This window comes from Eucyclogobius newberryi, unplaced genomic scaffold, assembly GCF_026437365.1.
Source record: "Eucyclogobius newberryi isolate DKJ021-1_F unplaced genomic scaffold, fEucNew1.0.hap1 SCAF_21, whole genome shotgun sequence".
Lineage (NCBI taxonomy): Eukaryota > Metazoa > Chordata > Actinopteri > Gobiiformes > Gobiidae > Eucyclogobius > Eucyclogobius newberryi.
Genome location: NW_027315846.1, coordinates 19,406,459 through 19,429,964, shown reverse-complemented (window position 1 = coordinate 19,429,964; position 23,506 = coordinate 19,406,459). Strand labels below are relative to the sequence as shown.

General features: G+C 39.3%; 3 protein-coding genes across 5 annotated transcripts; 2 read left to right on the top strand and 1 right to left on the bottom strand.

The window, feature by feature from the left end:
- Nucleotides 1-63: 63 nt before the first annotated feature.
- Nucleotides 64-7,040, bottom strand: LOC140370291 (heterogeneous nuclear ribonucleoprotein Q-like). Of its 3 annotated transcripts, none has more exons than XM_072457393.1 (12): nt 6,884-7,040; nt 5,094-5,253; nt 4,205-4,323; nt 4,018-4,125; nt 3,834-3,947; nt 3,026-3,202; nt 2,806-2,941; nt 2,306-2,511; nt 2,066-2,215; nt 1,871-1,992; nt 1,467-1,789; nt 64-1,368 (listed from the first exon to the last, which is right to left on the bottom strand). In XM_072457393.1, the coding sequence occupies exons 2-12, from the start codon at nt 5,239-5,241 to the stop codon at nt 1,340-1,342; spliced, it is 1,632 nt and encodes a 543-aa protein (XP_072313494.1). In that variant the 5' UTR covers nt 5,242-5,253; nt 6,884-7,040; the 3' UTR covers nt 64-1,339. The 3 variants fall into 3 exon arrangements, with proteins under 3 accessions (XP_072313494.1, XP_072313495.1, XP_072313496.1); XM_072457394.1 differs by having other exon boundaries at nt 64-1,365; XM_072457395.1 differs by lacking the exon at nt 5,094-5,253 and having other exon boundaries at nt 6,884-7,022.
- A 2,878-nt stretch (nt 7,041-9,918) lies between these two features.
- On the top strand, nt 9,919-10,820 carry LOC140370394 (glycoprotein hormones alpha chain-like). Its single transcript, XM_072457529.1, has 3 exons — nt 9,919-10,087; nt 10,170-10,354; nt 10,528-10,820. Exons 1-3 carry the CDS (start codon nt 9,934-9,936, stop codon nt 10,600-10,602), a joined length of 414 nt encoding a protein of 137 aa, XP_072313630.1. The 5' UTR covers nt 9,919-9,933; the 3' UTR covers nt 10,603-10,820.
- A 490-nt stretch (nt 10,821-11,310) lies between these two features.
- On the top strand, nt 11,311-20,546 carry znf292a (zinc finger protein 292a). Its single transcript, XM_072458196.1, has 8 exons — nt 11,311-11,506; nt 12,362-12,516; nt 12,602-12,680; nt 12,781-12,916; nt 13,005-13,207; nt 13,328-13,464; nt 13,582-13,723; nt 14,297-20,546. Exons 1-8 carry the CDS (start codon nt 11,357-11,359, stop codon nt 20,150-20,152), a joined length of 6,858 nt encoding a protein of 2,285 aa, XP_072314297.1. The 5' UTR covers nt 11,311-11,356; the 3' UTR covers nt 20,153-20,546.
- The last annotated feature ends 2,960 nt before the right edge of the window (nt 20,547-23,506 follow it).

Sequence of the window (23,506 nt, the reverse complement as noted above, 5' to 3'; positions counted from 1 at the left end):
TTTACACACATCAGAAAGAACCCATTAGACAGATAGATTATAAAAGACAAGATTAAACAGTGGTAGAAATCAAAAACTTTATTACAAAAATAAGTTACACTCACCTCCATTTTACAGTATAAAACAATTTGCAGGAATGCAAAAAATGATGTTGGCCACCAACAATAGTTTAAAACTGCTAACTTTGTTTTTTTTTCTCAAAAGTTGGTTATGGTATTTTTTTTGTTTTTTTACGAGGGAGTTAACTGTAGAAAACTGGGACTGAAGCAGTTTCCTTTTGTTATGTGGAAATAGAAACTCTCTGCAGTATCTCTCCCGCCACTCCAGACGTCACACCAAACAAACTTCAGGTAGGCAGTTCATTAGTTGGATAAAACTTTTTTTCTGGGACCTCAGTTACATGATCAAAGTGTGGCACAAAAGGGACACTGCAGGGCTTTATTTTTATTTGTTGTTATTTTTTTGTGTGAAATCAAAGGCAATTGGATACCTGTGATGTTTAAGCCTTTACAAAAGTAACGATTATCCAAAAACTATACAACCAGTAACTACATACTCTGAAAAGGCATTACAGCCAATTCAGTTCAAAATAAGATAAAAGCAGGGCTTGTTTAACTCATCACATGAGATCATTTTGCATGCCCAGTTTGACTGTTTGCCGTGTCAGAGCTGCAGCTGAAATGATTATATTACATTAAGTAAATCGTTTTTACAGCAGCTCTTGTGCATATTTTATTTTAAAACAAACCCTGCTTTCATCAACAGTTTCCCTATTTACAGTACAGGCCGGGTAGTTTAGTCCTCTGTACTGAGGTAGTCAACCAACCCTTAAAGACAAGTTCTGAAAAGAACCACGTTCCTGGAATGCCTGACTTATCCATGCCAGGTGGGTACACCTTAAAAACCTGCAAATGTTCTTTTTCATTCAAACATCCAGATCAAACATTTAAGATTAACATGGATATTCCGACAATAATAAAATTGCAAATAGCACAAACATATACATAGCATCAAGCTCCTTCGAGCCACTTCAAACCTTAGAAACTTAAAAGTGCAAATTCATCAATAATTATCTTTTTAAATGGCATTTTAGGGACAGGGAAGGGGTAGATTGTTAGGGCAACGAGCCCTGTATCAGCTCTGGGCAGAGAGGCCATGGCCTGTAATCAATCCTTTATCTTTTCTAAGGTGGCAGTTTCAAAAAAGAAAAAAAATGGGGAGGAAAATGCTTCTTTGTAAGGCTGGAATATCATTGGACCTTGTCATGCTCTTTCATTTTAACATCCATTGCAGCTTACGGCGTAACCCCACTCATCAAGTCAGTATCCACAGGGACAGGTCAGGAGCGTGCCCGGCCGCGCTTTCCTGCTGAGAAATCAGATATTAGAAAAACAACTTTACTATAGCCAGAAAACTGCACGTGGAAGAAACTACTGTGTTACACTGACAAATGGACAGCTAGTTACCTCGGTTTGTTCCGGGCCCACCTCGCTGAGAAAATCCCATGCGACCACGCGGAACAACTGCACGGCCCCGGGTTTGACTGGCGTTTCCCCGAATTCCTCCTCGAGCTCCTCGGCCTCTCCCAGACCCTTGGAAGTCTTCATAGCCATAATATGGGTCATCGTAGCCTCCGCGGTAGTTATGATAGTCATATCCATAGTAATCATAGTAGTCTTCATAACAGTAATAGTCATGAGGGTATGTGTAGCCGCCTCTCCCCCCTCTCCCTCTGCCTCTAGCGGGCGGAGCCATGTGGGGAGGCATATAGTAGTAGTAATCATCATACCTGAGAAAATGTATGCAAATTCTGGTGTTAAGACGTTTTACTAAATTGATTTTCAGAGTTGATACAAAGCATGTCACTTACATTTGTGTTTTAGCGGCTTGTCTCTGGGCTTTACGCTCTTTTCTTTTCTGGTCAGGGGGTTTAGCGAAAACAATTTCAATGTGTTCCCCCTCGAGCTCTTTTCCATTCAGATCGGCCAGAGCCTGTGTAAATGATCAGATATTTAATGCTTGTTTTTCCTGATTAAATAAACTTTATTTTAGCCCCACTCTATACCTTTACGGCACCATCTCTTTCTTCAAAGTGGATGAATGCGTAATCCTTAAGTTTTTTCACACGTTCCAGTTTTCCAAACTGACTGAAGGACTTTTCAAGTATCTCCTCTGTAACAGTGCTAGCCAGATTTCTAACAAATAGCACTTTAACCTAAAGAATAATAATAATAATAATAATATGAACATTAAAACTACAACCAATAATATTTTACTCAACATTGTCAACAATCAATGTTCATACCTTCGCCATAACTTCAGGGTCCGGGTCCTCAATGGGGTCAGCCCATTCTACTGTGACCACATTTCCCCACACCTTAACTTTGCCACTCATAAGTCTCCGTCGCGCCTGTGCAGCGGTCTTATGGTCTTCATACTCAAGGAAGCAGAAGCCCCGGTTCTTCTTCTTGTCGTCTGGTTGGTGGTACAATATGACATCATTCAGTCCCTCTGTCAATGAAAAAGGTGGACATTTTACAACAGTACGTCTCATTCTTGAGATCAGAGATTACACAACAATTGCGTGTGGGCAAATTTGCAAAAAACAAATTTTGCTCTGCTTTTTAGAATACACTTGTGACATGTCAGATCTTAGCGGTAAACCCTCACAGTGACTCAAGTAACTCAAGTCACTCTGGTACAACAATCAAAAGTCATCATTTTGACACAAGTATTTGAATAAGTGTTGCAGTAAAGAGACAAGCAACTGGACAGAAGACCGATTAACAAGGTAAATGGACTTACCTGTGACTTTAGCAAATTCTTCAACTATCTGCTCTTTTGTTTTACTTTTGGGGATAGACCCAACAAAAAGCCTGTTATTGGCAACAGAGATGCACACTCCGATCTGTTTTCCTGGTCGTATTTCATTATTATTGCACTTCAGGAAAAAAATCTAAGTTACTCAATCTGCTTAAATAGATGCACTACAATTTCAAGTTATACAAAAAGACATTGCACATACCAATTTGACAGCTTGCTGTGCGGCTTCTTTAGTGCAAAAAGTGACAAACGCATATCCTCGGTTCAGGCCACTGAAAGGATCCATCATAAGACGCAAGTCCCAGATGGGGCCAGCTTTTTCAAAGAGTGGCACAAGCTCATCCTCAAAAAGGTCTCTGGGGATTTTGCCTACAAAGATCTAGCAGATAAATAAGATATTAATGTATATTATACTGCAACAAAGATGTTATTACTTGTTGTAATTTCATCAATCACTAAAAATGCACATGAATTCTCTATAAGTCATAGCCTGGCAAGGGACCCGGGTCCTAATGGGCTTTATTGACAGGTAAATTCACCAGAACACAGTGTTAATGTTAAAAACTAACACAAGAAGGCTTGGTTAGAAGACAGAGAAAAAGCTTGAGAGATTTGCTATACATAAGTGTGTGATTTGAGCAACAAAATTGTGAAAGTACAAGGGGGCTGGCTTGCCAGGCTATCCATGGGTTTAAGAGTGGAGAAAAATGTGCACCATTAGCATAGCAATTGAGCAAAAACAAAATTATTATATGCATGTAATACATGTGCAAAATATTTTATTATTTGAATGGCCAAAAAAATTGAAATGTGTTACCAAACAGGAAACTGAAACCCAACTATGTTACAAACTAATTGGGCACCGTACAAAATATTGGTATAAATTACTGTAAGAAGTTAAAGAATAGCCAAGGTTTCCCCTTACTTAAAAAAAAAATAAGGAGCACTCTTTAAAGAAAGTTATGCCACCTTTGCAACAAATCTGAGACACACTGTACATTTGCTCTTACCTCTGTGCCAACAGTGGGCTGTACCCCAGAGTGAGCACACTCTGGTGGGGGGCCTCCATACTTTCTCTGGCCTGTTGTCACATCAAGTGTGTAGCCAGTTCTTTCCAGTAGAGCCTAATAAAAGGGGGAATAAGTTATTCAAATGAACCATTTATAGAGACTGATAGATTAACCAAGTTCTTACTTTAATTTTTGCTTCATCTGGTCCTTTAATAGTGTCTGACACTTTGGTCCCCTGTTTCTCTCTCTGTCTGTAGGTCTTCATCACGCCACAAAGAAAGGCACTTTTGTTCTTAAATAATACAATATTGAAAACATTAGTGCTTACAACTGAAATAAATAACCAGATGACGTCAGTCACCTCAAATTACCTGAACATGTGAAAGGTCACTGTCCTTAAATTGTAACAATACTTGAAGAGCACCTTCTTCGTTGAATTCTTTTAGAGCCTCAATTGCTCGATCATCAAGATCACTGTGAGACACCAAACCTGACAAAAAATGTGATTAATAAAGATCCAAACACCTGGATAAAAAGGTGGATGCAATTCATTTGGCCAATATATAACATGAAATTGAAAAGCTACTGGCATAAATTAAGAAGCAGGCATTGGTCATGCAGTACTGTAGCCTACAAGCAGCATGTTTGTCCAAAACGAATCACAACAGATGCCAAAGTGCAACTTGATATGTCAGCGCTCCTCTGTGAGGCTGCGAGTTTCTAATGAACCAGACTCCATTCTGCCCTAAAAGGGGGTCGTCACCTGTCCCATGTAGCTACACCTCACAGCTGGTGCCATTGTTTCTTCCTTGGTCCCATCTGGCTTAGTGTAAGACAAATCATATTAGTCCCAACATAACCTTTGAGTATGGAACATAAGATACTTTAGGTTAAATTGTCATATTCTGTGACCTCTGGGTGGGCAGGGCTTTAGAAAGGGCAGAATAGTTGGCTCAATTACAAACTCCCAGGTTGAGGAGTCATCACTCGCCCTGACGCCATTTATAAAGCCAGCAAGGCAATTTACATGCTGCAATTAGGTAAACAAATATTATTCATCAATATTTTTTCTGCGAACATGCATCTGTTTGATATAAAATTTTGGCAAGTCTGCAGTACCCATTTTGGGGAGAAACCACAAAAAGTTGCTTCAAGAACCCAATTCCCCCATTCAAAAAGTTAAAAATGACAGTACATGCAAGAGATAAAAAAATAAAAAGAATGCCTACTTCATATGCAAGCATATTCAATGTGCCTTACCTGCTAGGTAAATTTCATCTAGTTTTTCAGCAACTTTCTGTGGTAAACCAGCTTCTAATAAAGTCTGGAAGTGCTCAGAATGGGTAACTGCAGCAGAGATGTCCATTGGTTCTTCTGGACCATTTCCATTTATATGCTCTGTGGCCATGTCTCCAGAAATCTGTGTGAATGCAATGAGCCAAATTAATCCTGGGTCAAGGCTACAGTTTGATCAGAAAAGTGTAAGGTCTCAGACGTGTTAGTGCTTTAACAGTTTCAAACAATAGGATTCATAACCGCAACTTCATTAAGTTGCAGCAAATCGTCAAAAAAGAAAAAGGGAAATTAGCACAAGGGATTACACTGCAAAGCTATTTAGCCCACAACAGTCTGAAGACTCTACACTAACTGAACAATGAGCAAAATTGCCAGCTGTCTTTATGCAACACAAGAATAAAACCAACATGTGATGACAAGACATTAAATGACATGATGCAGACCAGGGGGGAAATGATCTTAAACCCCTTTCCACCGGTCCAACTCAGCCCTACTCGGCCTGGTTTCGTTTCCATTTTTTTGTGAAATTTGGTGCGGTAGCCATGGAAACTGCCCACAACAAATCTATGTCCATGGATACTCCATAGTAACCATGCATTACCTGCATGGCCTGGCTGGCACTCAGCTTAACAGGTGCCAAAATGTGCCTCGTAAGAAGGGCTAGTGGAAGTTTGGTCCGGGGAAAAGGGGGTTCAGGTTGTCAACACTAAATCACATCACCCCCTTGAATAATCGTGGTTCCAATAAATGTGTTTATTCCTCAATGGAGCGGCAGATTACCTCCTCGGTGCAGAGTTCAGTCAGCACAGGCTTGATAGCCGATACACGTGTTCTTTCAGAAAGAACTGTTTCCGGTGACTGACCAGTGAACACTATAACGCGTCGTTTAGTGTTTCATTAATGTTATGAGTCAATGTGAATGGACGACATGGACTTTGGAACCCAATGAGTAGTTTATGCTTGCTACCATGTTGATCCCGAAAATCCTCTGTAAAAAGGTCCAAAGGCCGTCAGCCTATGCCACTGTTTGCTAAAAATAATTCCAGATATATTGATCTAAAAATAAAGGCCCGTCAATGGGAAACTTACGCGGGCTGGAATTCAGGCTTTTGCTGGAGCCAAGTACAATTGCGTTTTCCCTGACGTGTCTTGACGTTTGACGTATAGTAAGAAGCAGCGGGTGCACTGACCTGCACATGTTGCAGCTAACAAGCTAACTAGCAGAGAAGCTAACCTGCACGGCTAGGCTACTGTGAAAAAAATAGCATGAGCTAAGTGGAGTTCCTTGATGAGAGAACATACTAATACTGACCGAGCCTTATTCGATAAGGACTTTAGCGCACGGCTAACGTCCAATTGAAATAAAATACTTTTAGTGTGACTACTGTTAGCATATAGTGACAATGAGCATGTAAAATCTGCGATCTGTCAAAATAAGCTAGCATGCCAAATTGAGCACACATTCAATGGAGCCATTGTTTCCTACACGTTTCGAATTTTGAACCAGATAGTTGGGAGTTAAGATTTCAATTCAATTAAAAGACAACCGTGTGGCAAGGGCTTTAGCCTGCAGGGTGCGTGGTTTTGACAACGTGCCGCCACATAGGAAGAGTCCATTTTCAAAAAGCCGGTCTGGAGAACTCGTTCCCATCCACCTCCAGTTTCCACATTGTTTGCAACAGCACGGCGCGAACCCGCACTTAGACAGCAACTATCAAGCAGTGAGGAGGCGGATTGTTGTGTTTTTGCCCTACCTGCCGCTGGATCGCCAACGCGTGTGATGCTGATTGTTCTGAAGGGTAGATTCGATATTTAAAAGACAGTAAAAGTGTAAAAGTCCCGGCACTGGTCCGGCTCCAGTCATTCACTCTTGATGATGTAAAATGGCTGCCACGTTCACGCCTCGAGTTTTGTCTCATCGATGGGGTTTCTTGGACGGCCTTGCACGGGCATGCCTTGTATGCATTTACAGTAAAGCTGCAGCGCGCAGACAACAGCAGCGCGCTCCGGCCATAACAGAGCCATGCTCCGGCCATAACAGAGCCATGCTCCGGCCATAACAGAGCCATGCTCCGGCCATAACAGAGCCATGCTCCGGCCATAACAGAGCCATGCTCCGGCCATAACAGAGCCATGCTCCGGCCATAACAGAGCCATGCTCCGGCCATAACAGAGCCATGCTCCGGCCATAACAGAGCCATGCTCCGGCTGTGAAGGATGTGGAAGAATTCAACATTATTACAAAGCTTCACTTTCCACCTAGTTTAACATAGAAATAAAACAAATATATAGATCAAGAGGTCTATTTTTGCTACATTTGGCTTGCATGTTTTTTCTATTTATTTTGTTTCGAACTAGGGACCAAAAATAAATGGATAGATATTTTTACCAGATATTTAGATATGTTTATTTACCAGTCTTGGAATTACAAGCAGTCCACTACTCCAGTGCATTCTGGCATTGACAAATTAAACAAGAATGTTTGGTAAGAATTAATTTATCATGGGACATGTGTTGTATTTTGAAATAATTTTCAGCGCTGAAAATAAATTGACCACAATGCATCATCTTTTAATGTCACATTTGTCTAAATGCTTAGTGTTGCCAGCAGAAGGCGCCAGACACAAATTCAAGCGGGTTTGGTATGGAAAGACATGGACACTGTAGCAGGCAAAGCTGGTTCATACATGAAAAGACGAGGCACAGAGATCCTGTCTGAAAAAAATATATTCCATTGTAGCCCCAAGTTTGAAAACAAAATAAATTATATTTTTATGATAAGATAAGCTTTATTTGTCCCATAATGAGGAAATTCCAGTGTTGCAACACAGATTAGGCACAAGAGTATAATAATATGCACAGATAAAAACTCTTATAATATTAATAATAATAACACTCCAGGCATGATTGACATTATGTCACAGTATTGCACATGATTATGACAGTTTTGCACATGATACATGCATGATTGTGTATTATATGGCAGAAACTAAATTAATTGAACTGATATATAGTCAAAGCAATTTTTCTTTATTTTTGAGACAGGGACAGTGCACAATATACATGACCCTTAACAGGGGAGATGCATTGTACCAGGTTGTAGCTCAAGTGCTATTTTCCACCTGTAGTCCCTCGGCAGGCTGATGATATAGGTCGTAAGTCTGAAGTTAATCTTAACATACCTGAATCCAAATTAACGTCTTGTAGAAAGTACTTTGAAATAATAATAACAGCAAATTTGTAATAAAAGCAAAGATATAAAAGACCCTAAGTGTTCTGTGCAAAACTAAAGATTGGCATATATATATATGAATATGAATATGAATATGAATATATGAAATTTCCCCATGTGGGACAATAAAGGAATATCTTATCTTATCTTGAATATATGAATTAGAATCAGAAAAGGTTTTTTGCCATTCCATTGTCAATGAACAGAATTCACAAACATAGGAACTTGCTTTGGTGCAACATAAAACACTGAACAATGATAAAGCAACAGCTATGGGATAAAAATAGCAATAGGCTATAAGACAAAAATAAAAATAAAAATAGGCTTACTATGTACAAACAGTTGCATTCACAGATGTAGTGCAGAAACAGTGCAGTGAGTGATTAAATTATGGTCAAAGTCAGAGTCCAATATATATGTATGATAATAATAATAATTATATATATATATATATATATATATATATATATATATATATATATATTATTATTATTTTTTTATTTTTTTAATGCATTCCATTCTTGATGGTTACTGGAATATCTCTTTGTTACTAATAGTGAAGTTAATAATTATTTTTAAATGCATAAAAGGGTATTGTATATTGCTATAATAAAAATACATGCATGATGAAATATTATATGATAGAAACTAAATGACTTGAACTGATAGACAGTCAAAGCTGGAAGGATTTGGAAATGCTTTGTTAGAGTAATGAAATGGTTGAAAGGCAATTGACAGATTTGTTGTTTTTATCAACCCCTGTCAAAAAGAGCTTGTTGCGTTGCATCTCTGTGTAATGCTGTATAAGTGCAAACTCCCTGTAAAATAGACTTTACAAAATGCTATTTTTCTATTACTCTAGATGTTAGTATGTTGTGAAGCATGTTGTAAAAGTTTCAAATAGTGATATACAAAAGTATACGTAAAATTATCCTCTGTCATAAATCAACTCTTTGGTTATAGGTCTTCTGTCTGGCAGCACTAAACTCATCTTTAAATAATAACTCTCCTGCACTATATCTGAACCATCTCAATATGTTGTTCCTTAACATGAGCTTTCCCAATAGGAGTTTCTAATCTATTCATTGTTCATTATCCGCTGAATTTGTAAGTGCATTTATCAAAAAAAACTGTAACACATGGTGCATTTAGATTTCTTAATATACAAATGACAAAAAAATCTACAATTCAAAGAACAGTTGGCAATTATTATGCAGTAATCATAAACTAATGACCTGTCCATTTTTACCGTGACATGACAAATAACCCTTAGTTACCAAGTAACGAAAGCTCAGGGATTAGACACAGTGCATTCATAGTCAGAATGGAAGGATGATGATGTATGTTTTGACTTTCTGACCTTAATTTTGATCTCTTTGTGCTTTTAGAGGATTACAGGGATGGCAGCAAAGTGCTCAATGAGTCAGTGAGATCATTGATAAGGTAGGTAGGCTTTACTTTATCCAGGAAGTGACCGTTGGAATATGTTACTATAAAAGTAGAGATGATGCTGTAGATTTCATTTGCAGTGCCGTCTCTCAACATGGTAATGTATCTTACATTATATCATTTATGTTCTTCTTTAGAGTTGAATTAGACATTTGGATCTTGTTTCTTGTTCACCAGGCGAATCCGGCAACAAAGGGCTCTGTAAAATCCAGAGGGATATCTGTTCTTTTGCTGACTTCATTTCTCTACTTAGTGGACACCTACTCCTACAGTAACGGTATAGTGAATATTATTGTCCGATTTCACTTTTAAATGTGCAGTTTGTTCATCTAAATTCTAATCCAAATTGACTCTTCTAGCTGGATGTGAAGAGTGCTCTCTGAAAAGGAATGTGCTTTTCTCTATGGAGCGTCCGGTCTATCAGTGTATGGGGTGCTGCTTCTCCAGAGCTTACCCAACACCTTTAAGGGCAAGGAAGACTATGGCAAACCCGAAGAATATTACATCTGAAGCAACATGTTGTGTTGCAAAGAACGGTTCTGATGTAAGAGGTTTCGTGTTATACAGAATTATTTAGGCCTATTCAAACTCTACTATAGCTTTGAATAAGAAATGCTATTTAGATTTAATTTATAAACATTTATTTTTCACTCCATGTCGTGTTTTGTACATTAATCTACATATATTTTGTTTTCTTTTTGTGTGTGTGTATTACAGACAGAGGTGGGTGGCATTCAAGTAAGGAACCATACAGAGTGCCACTGCAGCACCTGCTATTTTCACAAAGTTTAACAAAGTGCATGTCGAAGCCTCCATGAAATAACTTTTGCTTGCATAATGCTGCTTTGAAGTAAAACAATGTTTCTTGTAACATATCTTACACACAAGCTGGTATAGAATATGTTTTGTATTGGATTTTATCGGGGCAGCCTTTGTGTTATTTGTGTGAATGTCAATGTTTGCATTCATGTGACGTTATAGCCCTACCCTAATTAAAATACTCCCAGACAATTGTTTTGTGCATATGACATAAAATTCAGTGTGGTTTGTTTTGTTGGTAAGCCTAAGGCAGTTTCAAGTCTTTTCTATAACCAACTATAACCTCATGCAGATGAACTCTGGAGGAACAAGAGTAGGGATATTAATAGGCTAATATATCTAAAGCAATTACGCTCTTATTATGTATTCAATATCAAATCAGATAATACTATGTCACATTCTTGTCATTAGTCCTATTTCAATTCACCCTCCGCAAAAAGAGAACATTAAAGCTTATTTTATCTTCCCACATCTACAAAAACACAGGCCAGACTTCTGTACACGGTGCATCTGACCGAGAGGTGCGATAAGAGACGTGGCAGAGCCATAATGGCAGAACCATGGCCAGGTCGGGGGATTTCTGTGAACCCAGACCGAGCCAGACCCATGGAAACATCCATAGCAGACCCCACGATGTCCAGGCACACCCCTCCCCCCTTACGTGCGCGTGCGTGTGCGGCTCTGGCAGCGTAACATCTGTGCGTACGCGGTCGTGATTGTTGTGAAGATGGCGGAGGGGGAGAATGAGAAGGAATATGATACAAGGATAGCTTTTGAGGAGCTTCGAGAAAGGTTTGAGGCTTTGACCGCTGTTCTAAAACAGAGTCAAGATACTCCACTGGAGGCCACGCTGCGTTTCTGCCAGGATTTCTGCCAGGTTAGCCCACAAAACCGCTCCTCATCCCACAGCACACAGACCCTCTGGTTTCCTGGCCGAGGATGCGCGTCAACGTCTGCTATAACAATGTAGCTAAGGCGTTAGCAACATAGCTAATTTGACTGGCATTTAAAAAATGTGATTTTCTTATACGTCTTATGTGAGGCCGTCGTAGAGGCTGCACGTACGTGTACAGCCGTGTATTCTGCACACTCTCGTGTGTGCAGCGCGCGTGCTCCGGCTGTATTTAAGGCTAAAAGCTCAAATCTGATCAATGCTGCTAACTGGTATGCGGGAGCCCCTGTCCTGTTCATTGTAGCCCCAGTGAAAATGGACATTGCTGCGAGGTGTGTCTTTTCTGTGTGCACTAAATGCATGTTATAGCTATTACACAGCTATTGCAGTTAGGAAATACTTTGTAGACATTGCAGGGGCTTGACCTATTTGCATCTTGGCTACTTTGCTGCAGAAATTAATAATGTTTTACAGATGCTGGCCCATCCATTTAACTAATTTGGCAGATCAAAATGGCCATATTAGTGTTGGTCTGGACTGTTTCGTAATGTAAAATGAGTTTATGGTCGCTATTATACGCTTATAGAGTGCAATGGGACTCCATTACACATTCCTGCCGTTTTTGTTGGAGTCGCGAGCTCTGTTCATTAAGGGATGTTTCGACCAATGACCTGGCTGGGTTTAAAAAATAGATTTTAACAGGTTTATATGAAGATAAGTTGAATTATAACAGTTAAATTAGAGTTAAACATAAACTACATTCTAGTTTTGGGCTAAAATGTCCAAAGCGAATAATCCTAATGAGTGTAATGCTAGGTATATTTTGAACATGTTGTGCAGGTTCTTGTGGAACATGCCAGCCGCTGGCAAGCAGATGAAGATCCCTTGCCTCAGCTACAGGTCTACACTGTGGCCATCCTCAACTTTGCTAAGGCCGTCTCCAATCTTTCCCCCGAATGTGAAAATGTACCACTCCTACTTGAAAAATTAGCACAGTAAGTTCAAATTCTCTTTTTCTTGTGTTTTTTTGTTTGCTAAACCATTCTCACAACTTGTCTGCATGTACTTGTGTGATTCCAGGAGCTGTGTGGAGCTGCTGTTTCTGCTGCCACAGCATGTCCCAGGTGCCTTATGGGAGGAGTTTCAGTCCTCCACCAACGTTAGTACCATATTAACTACCAATATAGTAATATGCAGCTATGTTTTGGTTCTACATAATTGGAAGATTAAAAGTAAGCCTAACATGAAATATTTTTCAGATGGCACACAAGCTTTTACAAGAAAGCGGGAGCTCGCAGCTAAGCCTACTGGCTGTTCTAGCACAGCAGGAAGGTGTTTGGTCCAACACTACTCTCTGCAGCATATTAGCCAATGAAACTTCACAAACCGACAAAGGTTTGTTTTCAAATAGTATTCTTGTATATTTGTTCAAGTCATGTTTGTTTCTTTTTTCATGTCCTCATAACTTGTGTTCTTCTTGTAGTTCACAAATATCTGGAGTTTGAAGGTCCAAAGCTTCTGACAATGCGAATAAAGCACCTTATCAAAATGGACAGTGTGGACAAAGCAGCCTCCCTCGCAAAGACTTGCTCAGAATATCCTGGATTTGAAGGGAAAGGGACCTTCAAACAAAGCTACCTTCTCTGCATCTGCGTGACAAAAAGCCAGGAGCAGCTGATGGATGAGGTCAAATGCTTTACATCAATATTCATATATTTTTTGGATAGTTATAACATAACTGAACATAATCTCAGTCTTTGATTATGGTAAACATTGGTTTATCATTTGTTTCTTTTAATCCCACAGATTGCATCAATAGACTGTAAAGAGGCTCTAGAGATGATCTGCAACTTGGAGTCAGAAGGAGATGAGAATGGAGCTTTTTGCATATGCTCAGCTTTTCTGAAGCGGCAGCTTCTCCAAGGAGATGTCTATTGTGCCTGGTAAAGTGTCTTACACTAAATAAAAATGACAATATATATAATATAGATAGTAAATTTAAAAAAAAATAACTACTCTTTCTTTACACTATATTCTATTGTTTTTATACTTCTTTACAGGGAACTTACTCTTTTTTGGAGTAAACTACTAATTCGTCGAGAATCATCCGCTGATGAATTTCTCCGCCGCTGTAAAGACATGGCTCTTCTATGTAGAAGTGTCTGTCATATTCTATTTCTTATCAAAGTCATTCAAAGTGAAGTAAGTTAGACATTTAGTACCGTACTTTTCAAGCTATACAGCGCTCCTGAATAAAAGCCGCTCCAACGAAATTTACAAAGAAACAAGAAATTGTACATATACGGGCCGCAGGTGCCCACAATGTAACATGAGATATTTACACAGAAATATGGTCCATAGTAGTGATGCAGGGGTCAATTCGGGCCAAGAAATTTTCATTTCGATGCATCAGGTTCTAAACTGCAGACCGCTGTATATCGCAGGTCTGCGCTCCACATGTGTCTTTGCGTTTCACAGCATCTAGACTAATTTCTCCATGAATGAGTCTGATTGTAATAAAACACACAGCGTTTTGACGCTTCAAGTGACCACTGTTCACCGAGGTCGTCTTCTGCAGTGTGTCAAATACTTGCTCTTCCTGCTAGAGTGCCGCTTGTTTAGCCAGTAAAAATCTATAAAAATTGTATGGGCCGAAGGTTTCAAAGCGTGGTAAAAAAGTAGCGGCTTGAATTCCGAAAAGTACGGTATATACAGGTCTATGTGATGGTGTACAATACATGGCATTTATTGTTTTTATATTATATTTAATTACAGATTGGAGAGGTGGGACTTCCAGTGTGCGTGGAAATGTGCATTCAAGCCCTGAAAATGTCATCTAGCGACCATAAAGATAGCAAATCTTCCATCTGCAAAACCATCTCATGCCTTTTACCTACCGATCTGGAGGTGAAACGTGCATGCCAGCTCACTGAGTTCCTGATCCATCCTACAGTGGACACATATTATGCTGTGGAAACATCATACAACGAGCCTGATAAAAAACCTGAGGAAGACGAGGATCATCCAATGCCCAATTCATTACGCTGTGAGTTACTTTTGGCCTTGAAAACTCAGTGGCCTTTTGATCCAGAATTCTGGGACTGGAAAACATTAAAACACAACTGTTTAACGCTGATGGGTGACGAGGCAGCTATAGTGTCATCTATTGATACGCTTAATGATACTGATGAACAGGATGTAGAAAGTGGACATGGAAAGCACCCTGAATACAAAGACCTGGAGGATTTTATGCTAACTACTACTACTAATGAACTCAATGAAATAGCAGATGAAAAAGAGAAAAATAGAGAGGCTAAAAAGCTCAGAGAACAAGGTTTTGTGTCAGCTCGTTTCAGAAACTGGCGGGCCTACATGCAGTATTGTGTTTTGTGTGATAAGGAGTTCTTGGGACACAGAATTGTCCGCCACGCTCAAAAGCATTTTAAAGATGGTATGTTTTTATGTCCCATTTGTGCTAATAGTTATGAAAGTAAGGAGGTGTTAGAACCTCATGTAGCATCTCATGTAAAGCAGTCCTGCAAAGAGAGGCTCGCAGCAATGAAAGCCTCACGAAAAGCTGTCAAATCACCTCAGTCCACTTTAATAAGTACAACTAATAACGTAATCAAATCTGAGCCGGACAGTCAGTTGGAAAACAAAGCTGTTAATTTAGAACAAGCTCCACCTGACCCTAGTCAGGACTGTCTCTGCCCTGTTACAAATTGTGCCAAAGCATTTAAATTTTTCCGAAACCTCATGGCTCATGTTCGCTCTCACAAGGATGATGAAGAAGCCACTCGCTTTTTAGAGATACAAAAGCAGAAAGTAGTGTGCCAGTATTGCAGACGCCAATTTGTTAATGTCCAGCATTTAAATGATCACTTGCAGATACACTGTGGCACCAGGCCATACATCTGTATACAATTAGATTGCAAGGCCACTTTTAATTCCAATTCTGAACTTCTAATGCATCGAAAAGTCCATCCAGAATTCAAAGCCAAGTGCATGTTCCCCAACTGTGGGCAAATCTTTAGCGAAGCTTATCTTTTGTATGACCACGAAGCACAGCATTATCTAACTTATACATGCTCTACAGATAATTGTGGAAGAATATTCTATTCACAAGAACAGTTCCTTTCCCACCAACAGGTACACAATCCATATGCTCCAGAAAATGTTAGAACTGAAAACTCTGTAAAGACTGAACTGTCAATTAACTGCATACAGGAAGAAGAAGAAATACTAACATCCACAAGTTACCAGGAAAAAAGCAACTTAAACATACCTACAGATGAGACTCATGACAGCACAAGTCCTTGCAGTACACCCGATGCTGTCAAAGAACCAGTTAAAGTAAAGCATTCTATTGAAAACATGCTAAATTGTATGGCAGAGACCGATGGCAAAGAACTTGAAAAGTGTAACACTCCTCTCACAAATCCCACTCCGGTCTCTGCTGAACTGAGTTCTGAACCTGAGATCCAACAAGCTGATTATGGAGCTGCAGAAGGTGGAAATTTACCACCGCCGTATCCTGGAGCAATAAATACTATGGATGTCCAGCAAGGGGACATACTGAATAAGGAATTCCATAAAGAAATCCCTCAAACAATTGCTTTAGATCAAATCAAAACTGAAATTCCTTATTCCCTTCAAGGTTATATACCCAGTACCCATCCTAGTAACAGTGATGAAAACTTGTACTGTTGTCCGGTTAGTGACTGTGGAAGGTCATACAGCACAAACAAAAGTCTTTCTCGACATGTTAAGAAACAGCACCCTGAAATATTTGAAGACTGGAAACTTGCTAAGAAATATAACAAAGTGGCTAAAATTACATCTAAAAAGGCACCAGTTCCAACACTTTCACCAAATCAGACGCCGTTAGGAAAAAGGCCAGTTACACAGTTGGGATTACAGTGCAACAAACCAGTAATGCCACATGTAGATTATCATCCAGGTTGTTCCTCTTCATTTAACCAGTGTTATTCAAACTCCATGGAGCCTGTGCCCATCACTCCAATGGTAAACCCATCTTTATACCCATCCTGGGGAAGCCCAAGCCACTCCGGAATGCAATCTGACATGTCCATGTCTTGGTCTCCACCTCCTATGAATAACTGCTATACAGACCCTTCAAACGTGAGTGACTACCCCACCCGCAGCTATTCTCAGTGGCAGCAAGACCTTTATCCAACAACAATATCCGAAAAGGCTTCAGCTGCAACAGTGCAAGACAGTGCTGTGTCACACAGCCCGTGTGATTCCAGTTTAATGTCACAGTATTTGTCCAGTTCTTTAATGCTCGACAATGCGGGCCAAATACACAATGGACCACATCAGTATGGCATTGTATGCCCTGAAAACAGTGTTAGTGTTTCAAGTGGAGATATTGGGAAAAACAGCATAGAGATGAATGAAAACAGTATTTCAACAGTCGACACGCTAAATGATGGAAGTTATCAGACTTCACATACTCCAAACTCTTGTCTAACACAGAGTTCCTCTGGTGATGTGCCTAAAAAAGCCACAAGTCCAAATGCAGACAAAACTTTACAACCAGATGAAGTGGAGAAAACAGACAATTCTTCACATCCTCTAAGTGAACATTTGGAAAATTCTGTAGATGGAATGAGTCCAAATAGCAGCAGCCACACAGACGATGAGTGCCCTGACAATGACTGTGAGACCTCAGATGAAAACAACAAAGGTCCAGATGGTCAAGACAAATCCAGCGACTGGAGTAAACGCACCAAGTGGCCATCTATCTTTAAAGATGGAAAGGTCATATGTAAGAGATGTTCAAAAGAGTTTACAAGCACCAAGTCTCTAGGCGGTCACCGATCTAAATGCTCTCAGTGCAAGCCGATAGATGAGATCGATCTTACAGCAGACCTTCCAATGTCTTTTCTTGATTTCCTCAATGATCCTCTTGTCCCTGACTCAAATGGAGTGGTGTCCAGCACGTCAAATGGCAATTTCTCACAGGAATCAGGAAACTTTGCCACTTTGTCCACTATGACTCTAAAACAAGAACCTCTCAACACATACTGCACAGAATATTCTTCTACAAAACAAGAAAACTTGATTGAACTTTCAAATTCCCTCCATAAAACTAAGTCTGTGCAACAGCAAATGGGAAATAATTTAAACTTTGAACAAACAATACCTCCCACCTCTCAAACAGGGGCAACTCAGGGCAAATCACCAGAGAAGAGGGTGAAACCATTTAAATGTGACAAGGAAGAGTGTGAATATGCATTCATGACAAAAGAGGCATTGTTCAAACATTTGACTAAAATGCATGATTATACTCAGGAGATGATTGAAGGGTTAAAAAGAACACCATCAAAATTGTCTCCATATCCGTGTCAGATTTGCAACAAAACCTTTACCCGAACAACTGGTTTGAGAATTCATTATGAGAAGGTGCATCGGTTGTCTGGCGAAGAGATGCAGAAGCTAAAGATAAGTGCTCGAAACAGACGGGCATTCAAACTTAACAAGAATGATGGCGCTACTGGCTGCATTGATTCAAGTGTCAGCACCAGTCAAAACATAACGCCCCTCAATGCAGCGATTGCAGTTAAACCAGAGCTGCTGGACATTGCCATCGGAACTGAAGGAGATAAAGAACCTGTTGCTGATATATTTACTGCGCCAAGAAATGGGGGACTGGAAAAAGTACCACAAGAGGCGTCAACTGTTACTCAGCTACCGTCACCTCCGCATTTTTTCAGTGATTTGACTGTTCCAATTCTTCCTCTTGATGAGCCTGAAGCTGTAGTTATAACAGGTCCTGATATGGATACCACAGTGAACACAATGAAGAGTCCAGGTGCTGGAGCAAATGAAAAGAAGAGGCAGTCTGATTGGTCATTTCACAACATGGACAATGTTACCAATACTGGGTATACTTCTCCAGAGAAACCAAGCAGCTCCAAAAACATACAGAGCAACTGTGAAAGCTATAAAAAGGATAACATACTGAAAAAGTTAGGACCTAAAATGTATGAACTTGACAATGTGTACAGCCCATACAGACCATATCGCTGTGTTCATGAGGGATGCACTGCTGCATTTACCATCCAGCAAAATTTAATACTACATTACAGGGCTATGCATCAGGAGTCTTTGCCGTTGTGTAAGACTGATGCAGAAGAAAATGAGTCTGACGATTATGTAGACAGTATTGAGAAAGAGACTGAAGTGAGGTGCCAAGTTAAAAACTGTTCAAGGATTTTTGAAGGAATAACAACATTAGTGCAGCATTATCTTTTACTCCACAAGTTTAGCCGTGATAAAGCCACATCTATGATGGCCAGCATGAATATTAGGACATTCAACTGTGACCGTCCCGAGTGTGCTCTTCCTTTTGATTCAGTGGAAGGATACATAGAGCACATCAAGAATTTTCATAAAGAAATTGCAATCTCTGAAAGTGGTTCAGTGGATGTAACTTTCAAGTGTGAGTACGAAGGATGCGACCGTGTGTACAGTACCAAATCAAACCTGCTCCGCCACCTGATTAAAAAGCACGACTTTGTGTATGACCCAAAAGCAAATGATGGGCGAAAGACCAAGTCAATGGGACTATTCTCTACGTTAAGTAATGCAAAGGAGAATGTAGAGAAAACTGCAAATGTAAAGGCAAAAAATGCCCTTAAACACAAGGAGGTGAAGCAAGCTGAACCACAATGGATAAGTTTTGAAAGCCTAAACATAAAATCAAAGGAAGAGGCATCTGCCACGTGCGCCAAGAACTATGTGGTGCAATACCCGTGCATGATAGTAGGTTGTGATGTTTCAACGCGAGCGGAAAGAGATATTTTCAAGCATTACATTGTCCATGGTCTTGCAGAAAAAACGACTGAAGCACAGAGGGAACAGCTCATCTTCTGCAGAAAATACCTACGTTCTAAACCTAATGATACAAACAAATCTGAAGTCCCGGCAGGTTCATCTGAAGAGTCTGAGCAAAAAAACATAGAAAATACACCTGAGCAGAAGCAAGTTGTGGCTATGGACACTATGGACAGTCAAAGCCAGGAGGATGCAGACGTGAAAGATGATGTTGCTAAGATTCCATCGCCTGAAAAGATCAAAGGTAAAAGAGGACGTCCCAAAAAACCATCTGAACCAATTCCAGTGTGTTCACAGAGGATGCGGACGCTAAGAAATCGCACCATCGTACACAACTGGAGAGAACGCTTACAGTCTGACACGCGATCGGGCCGAGGTCATGGTAAAAACTCTGAATCTTTCAAACACTTAAGACTTGAGGACACGTTTCTCAAGCTCTTAAAAACCTCAGACACATCCCAAGCTTCCAAACGCAAGTTGAATGATGGAACGAACTGCGATGTTCCTTCTAAAAGACAGCCAATACAAAAACACAAATCTGCCGTCAAATTGAAAGTGAAATTAAACGAACAAAATAAATTAACTAATCAAGGCAAAGACTGCAATGTCGTAGTTGACTTTAGAAATCCAGTAAAACTTAAATTAGTAAACAACGTAAAGATAGCTATGGATAACACATTTTCAGACAGTGCCGATGTATTGTTAAAGCAGCTACAAGAAATGAAGCCCTTGGTTGTTATTAAGAAGTTGATCTCTGGTTGGTCATAAGAAAACAGGACAATACAATTTCTCTCAGGACTTCAGATGTATGCTGCAGAAGGGTTTGTTAAAGAATTGCTCTCATACTCATCATTAACAACAAAATGGCCTTTTTTGTACTTAAAATGTCTTTAAATTGTTTTATGTATGTATCCTAGCTAAAATAACCAGGTAATCTCTATAGGGCATAGATTTAGATCACTTTGTATTTATGCTTAGACTAAAATATGATTTTTCTTCCTTTTTGCTAAATTGAGATTTTTAAGAGAAGTATGTTTTATACATCCCTATGGGATTTGACTTTTGTTTGTATTTATTTCATTATCTCTCAACACTAGTAGACCGATCTGTAATATTTACACGTCTTCCACAAAGTGTTCAATAAAATGTCACTCTTTTTTAACTCATGAATCATGTTGAAAAGCACACAACAGTGTAATCCCTCATTTGTCCAATGTTTCAGTTGTAGTCACCTGGACATGGTTTTGAATAAACAAAACGTTTCGACTGTCATCCTTGAGTCAATCTCAATCGGATCTAGTCTGAGAACTCAAATATTTACTCTGATTAAGCCCCACCCACTCTGCAGTCGAAATGTCTTGCTTTTTTCTAAAACAATGTCCAGAGAATTTGGTGAATATTTTAATTCTATCCTAATATCCGATAGGGATCCTTACCAGAAAAAAACAGCGAGAAATAGAGGACGAGAGACGTTTAACTTACAAGAATCTTTCTGGAAAAACAACCTCTCACAGTGGTGTCGTATCCCGACATCTACAACTGTCTAATCCAATCTTCAGGTCATTGTCATTGTGACACTACACACCGCCATCCTTGAATTAAAATATTCACCAACTTCTCCGCTGTGTTGCCAGTATCACTATTTTGTGGTATTTTGTAGCAAAACATTTTAACAATTTGTATCTCCCGCTTATCTGTTAACACTGTTTGTTTTCACCCAAAAGGGGGCGGAGACATCTATTAGCTCACTTGAGCAGTAGTGGCTATACCAGCCCCAGCTCTTTATAAAAAACAAAATGTCAATTTCCTTTGTTGAAAGATTTAACCAAGTAAACATAAACATAAAGTTGGCTATAGCCCACCAATATGTACACAATGTTAGCATATTAATGCCACAAATAAGATTAATGTTATTATATTAATGCCACATTTAAGATTATAAACAAATGTGTGCAAATGTACATCTTACTGAAATAATGGAAGCCTTTATCTACTTACCCATGTGCAGTTTATAAATCTGATCTGATAAATCTGATCTTTGGTACCATCTTGTTATTAATCAGCTTCATCATGGCATGAAATTGCTATGGTGTAAAATAGTTCAAACATCTTGGAGAATGAATGCATAATGGACTGTCGTAGGTCTTGAGTATGAGAAGTGAGATAGAACTGCTTGTGCAAATTAAATTAAAATGTATTAAATTAAAATTATAAAATAGTTTTAGGCATCATATCAGAAATCATATCAAAAGTCCATATTCCTGTTCCTGCTGCTGATGCACGAATCTGGACTCAGTCTTTCACCTGCTGCAGATTTGTGCAACAGTGTCCACATAGAACTATTACTAGGCTATATAAAACTATTTATTTCATTGTTTTTTTATTGTTTTATTTTGTATGTTAGGTTTGGCCCGTGGCCCAAGATGAGTTTGCCACTCCAGCTCTACACTCTACTCAAGGGCCATTCAACTTAGTTTTCCAGAGGGCCAAGGCCTCAGCGCCGGAGGTGCACAACACGCCAATACTGCACAAAATATCCAATAAATTGAGTTAATACAATAAAATAATTTGCTATAGATTGGATTTTTTGGAGAAATAACATACAAAAGGCTTTACCAACAATGCTTTGCAAAATTACCAATCCAGTACTGAACCAGAATTAGAACTAGACCAGTACCAACCAGGTCTGAACCAGGACTAACTCTGAATCAAAACAGGTCTAAAGCAGAATTAAACCAGGACTAAACCACAGACAAACCAGATCTAAACTAGTACTAGTAATGAAACCAGTAAACAAGATATATATATTTTTTTTATATTTGAAAGATGGTTGATTGAAAGCAGGTGGTGCTTTACAACCACTTAATTCATCAGTTCAATTAAACACATTTTGTTGAATAAAAAGAAATGCAAATAGGAGCCTACTTGAGTGCTTTATTATCATATTTCCCCCCATTTAACCACTTTGGGCTGATGGAACGACAAGATTAAAAAATGCCTAATTTGTTGTTTTGCTTATTGCCCACTAGATGGTGCAGGCGCAGCAGTATCTTAAGCGTGAACAGCACAGTTTAATGTAGAAGTTGACTATTCTCTAATTAAACGTGTCTTAGTCATACAGCCTAAACCTTTAACATGTTTGATATTTCTGAAATGGGCATAATGCAAAAAGAGATATATTTTACCCAGGGCCGGCCCAAGCCTTCAGGGGGCCCTAAGCGAAAACATTTTTGGGGGCCCCTCACCACGTCATCAGAATCAGTTTTATTGCCATTGTCAGTGAACAATTCACATATTGGAACTTTCTTCAACGCAAACAAAGCGCACCAAAACTCCAGGGCATCCGTTTGCCAGTTAGTTTATTCTCAACACCTCACAAGCTCAAATATTGATAACTTAAATCCCACAATGCAACTTGGTATTCCGCTGACATCACTTCTACTCCCTGTACAAATAACACACCTCCCAGATATGTTTTTGGGCGTATTTGTGGGCGTTAAGGGTCGACAGCCACATTAGCACATTAGTTTAAACTAATGAACAGGGGGGGGGGGTCTGGGGGCTTTCCCCCAGAGATTTTCAGACCTTTTTTGGGTCTTCTGCTGCATTTTAATGTGGTCCAGCCGGCTAAAGTAAGAGTAAAATGTTGAGGTTGTAATGCTGTAAAATGATGATGTGATGAAACTGTGCCAGGAGAAAATGATTAAAGCCAGTTATTAATACATTAGTGTACTTAATTACTCAATACAATATTGGCTATGAAAAATACTTATGGTCAAATTGATTCATTTTAACTGAAAATGTAAAAGTAATAGTTATCCTTACTAATTTATCTTTTACAGCTCCCAACTGTTCCTTCTTGCCAAAGTGACAAAACAAGTTATATTAAATTTAAAAAATGGCATAAGCATTGCTTGATTAACAATTGACACTGATAAAACAGTGCAAACATGTTATTCCCAGAGAATGAACAGAACGAGAAGTGAAGGTCCAAACCTCGCTATAGTGAAGAGACTGCGTTTCTGCAGCTTTGCCACTTTTGTATAAAAATATATAGTATTATTCTATAACAGACGTAATCATAATATGTCTGGTTATTTTTCACTATCAGTTTATTATAAT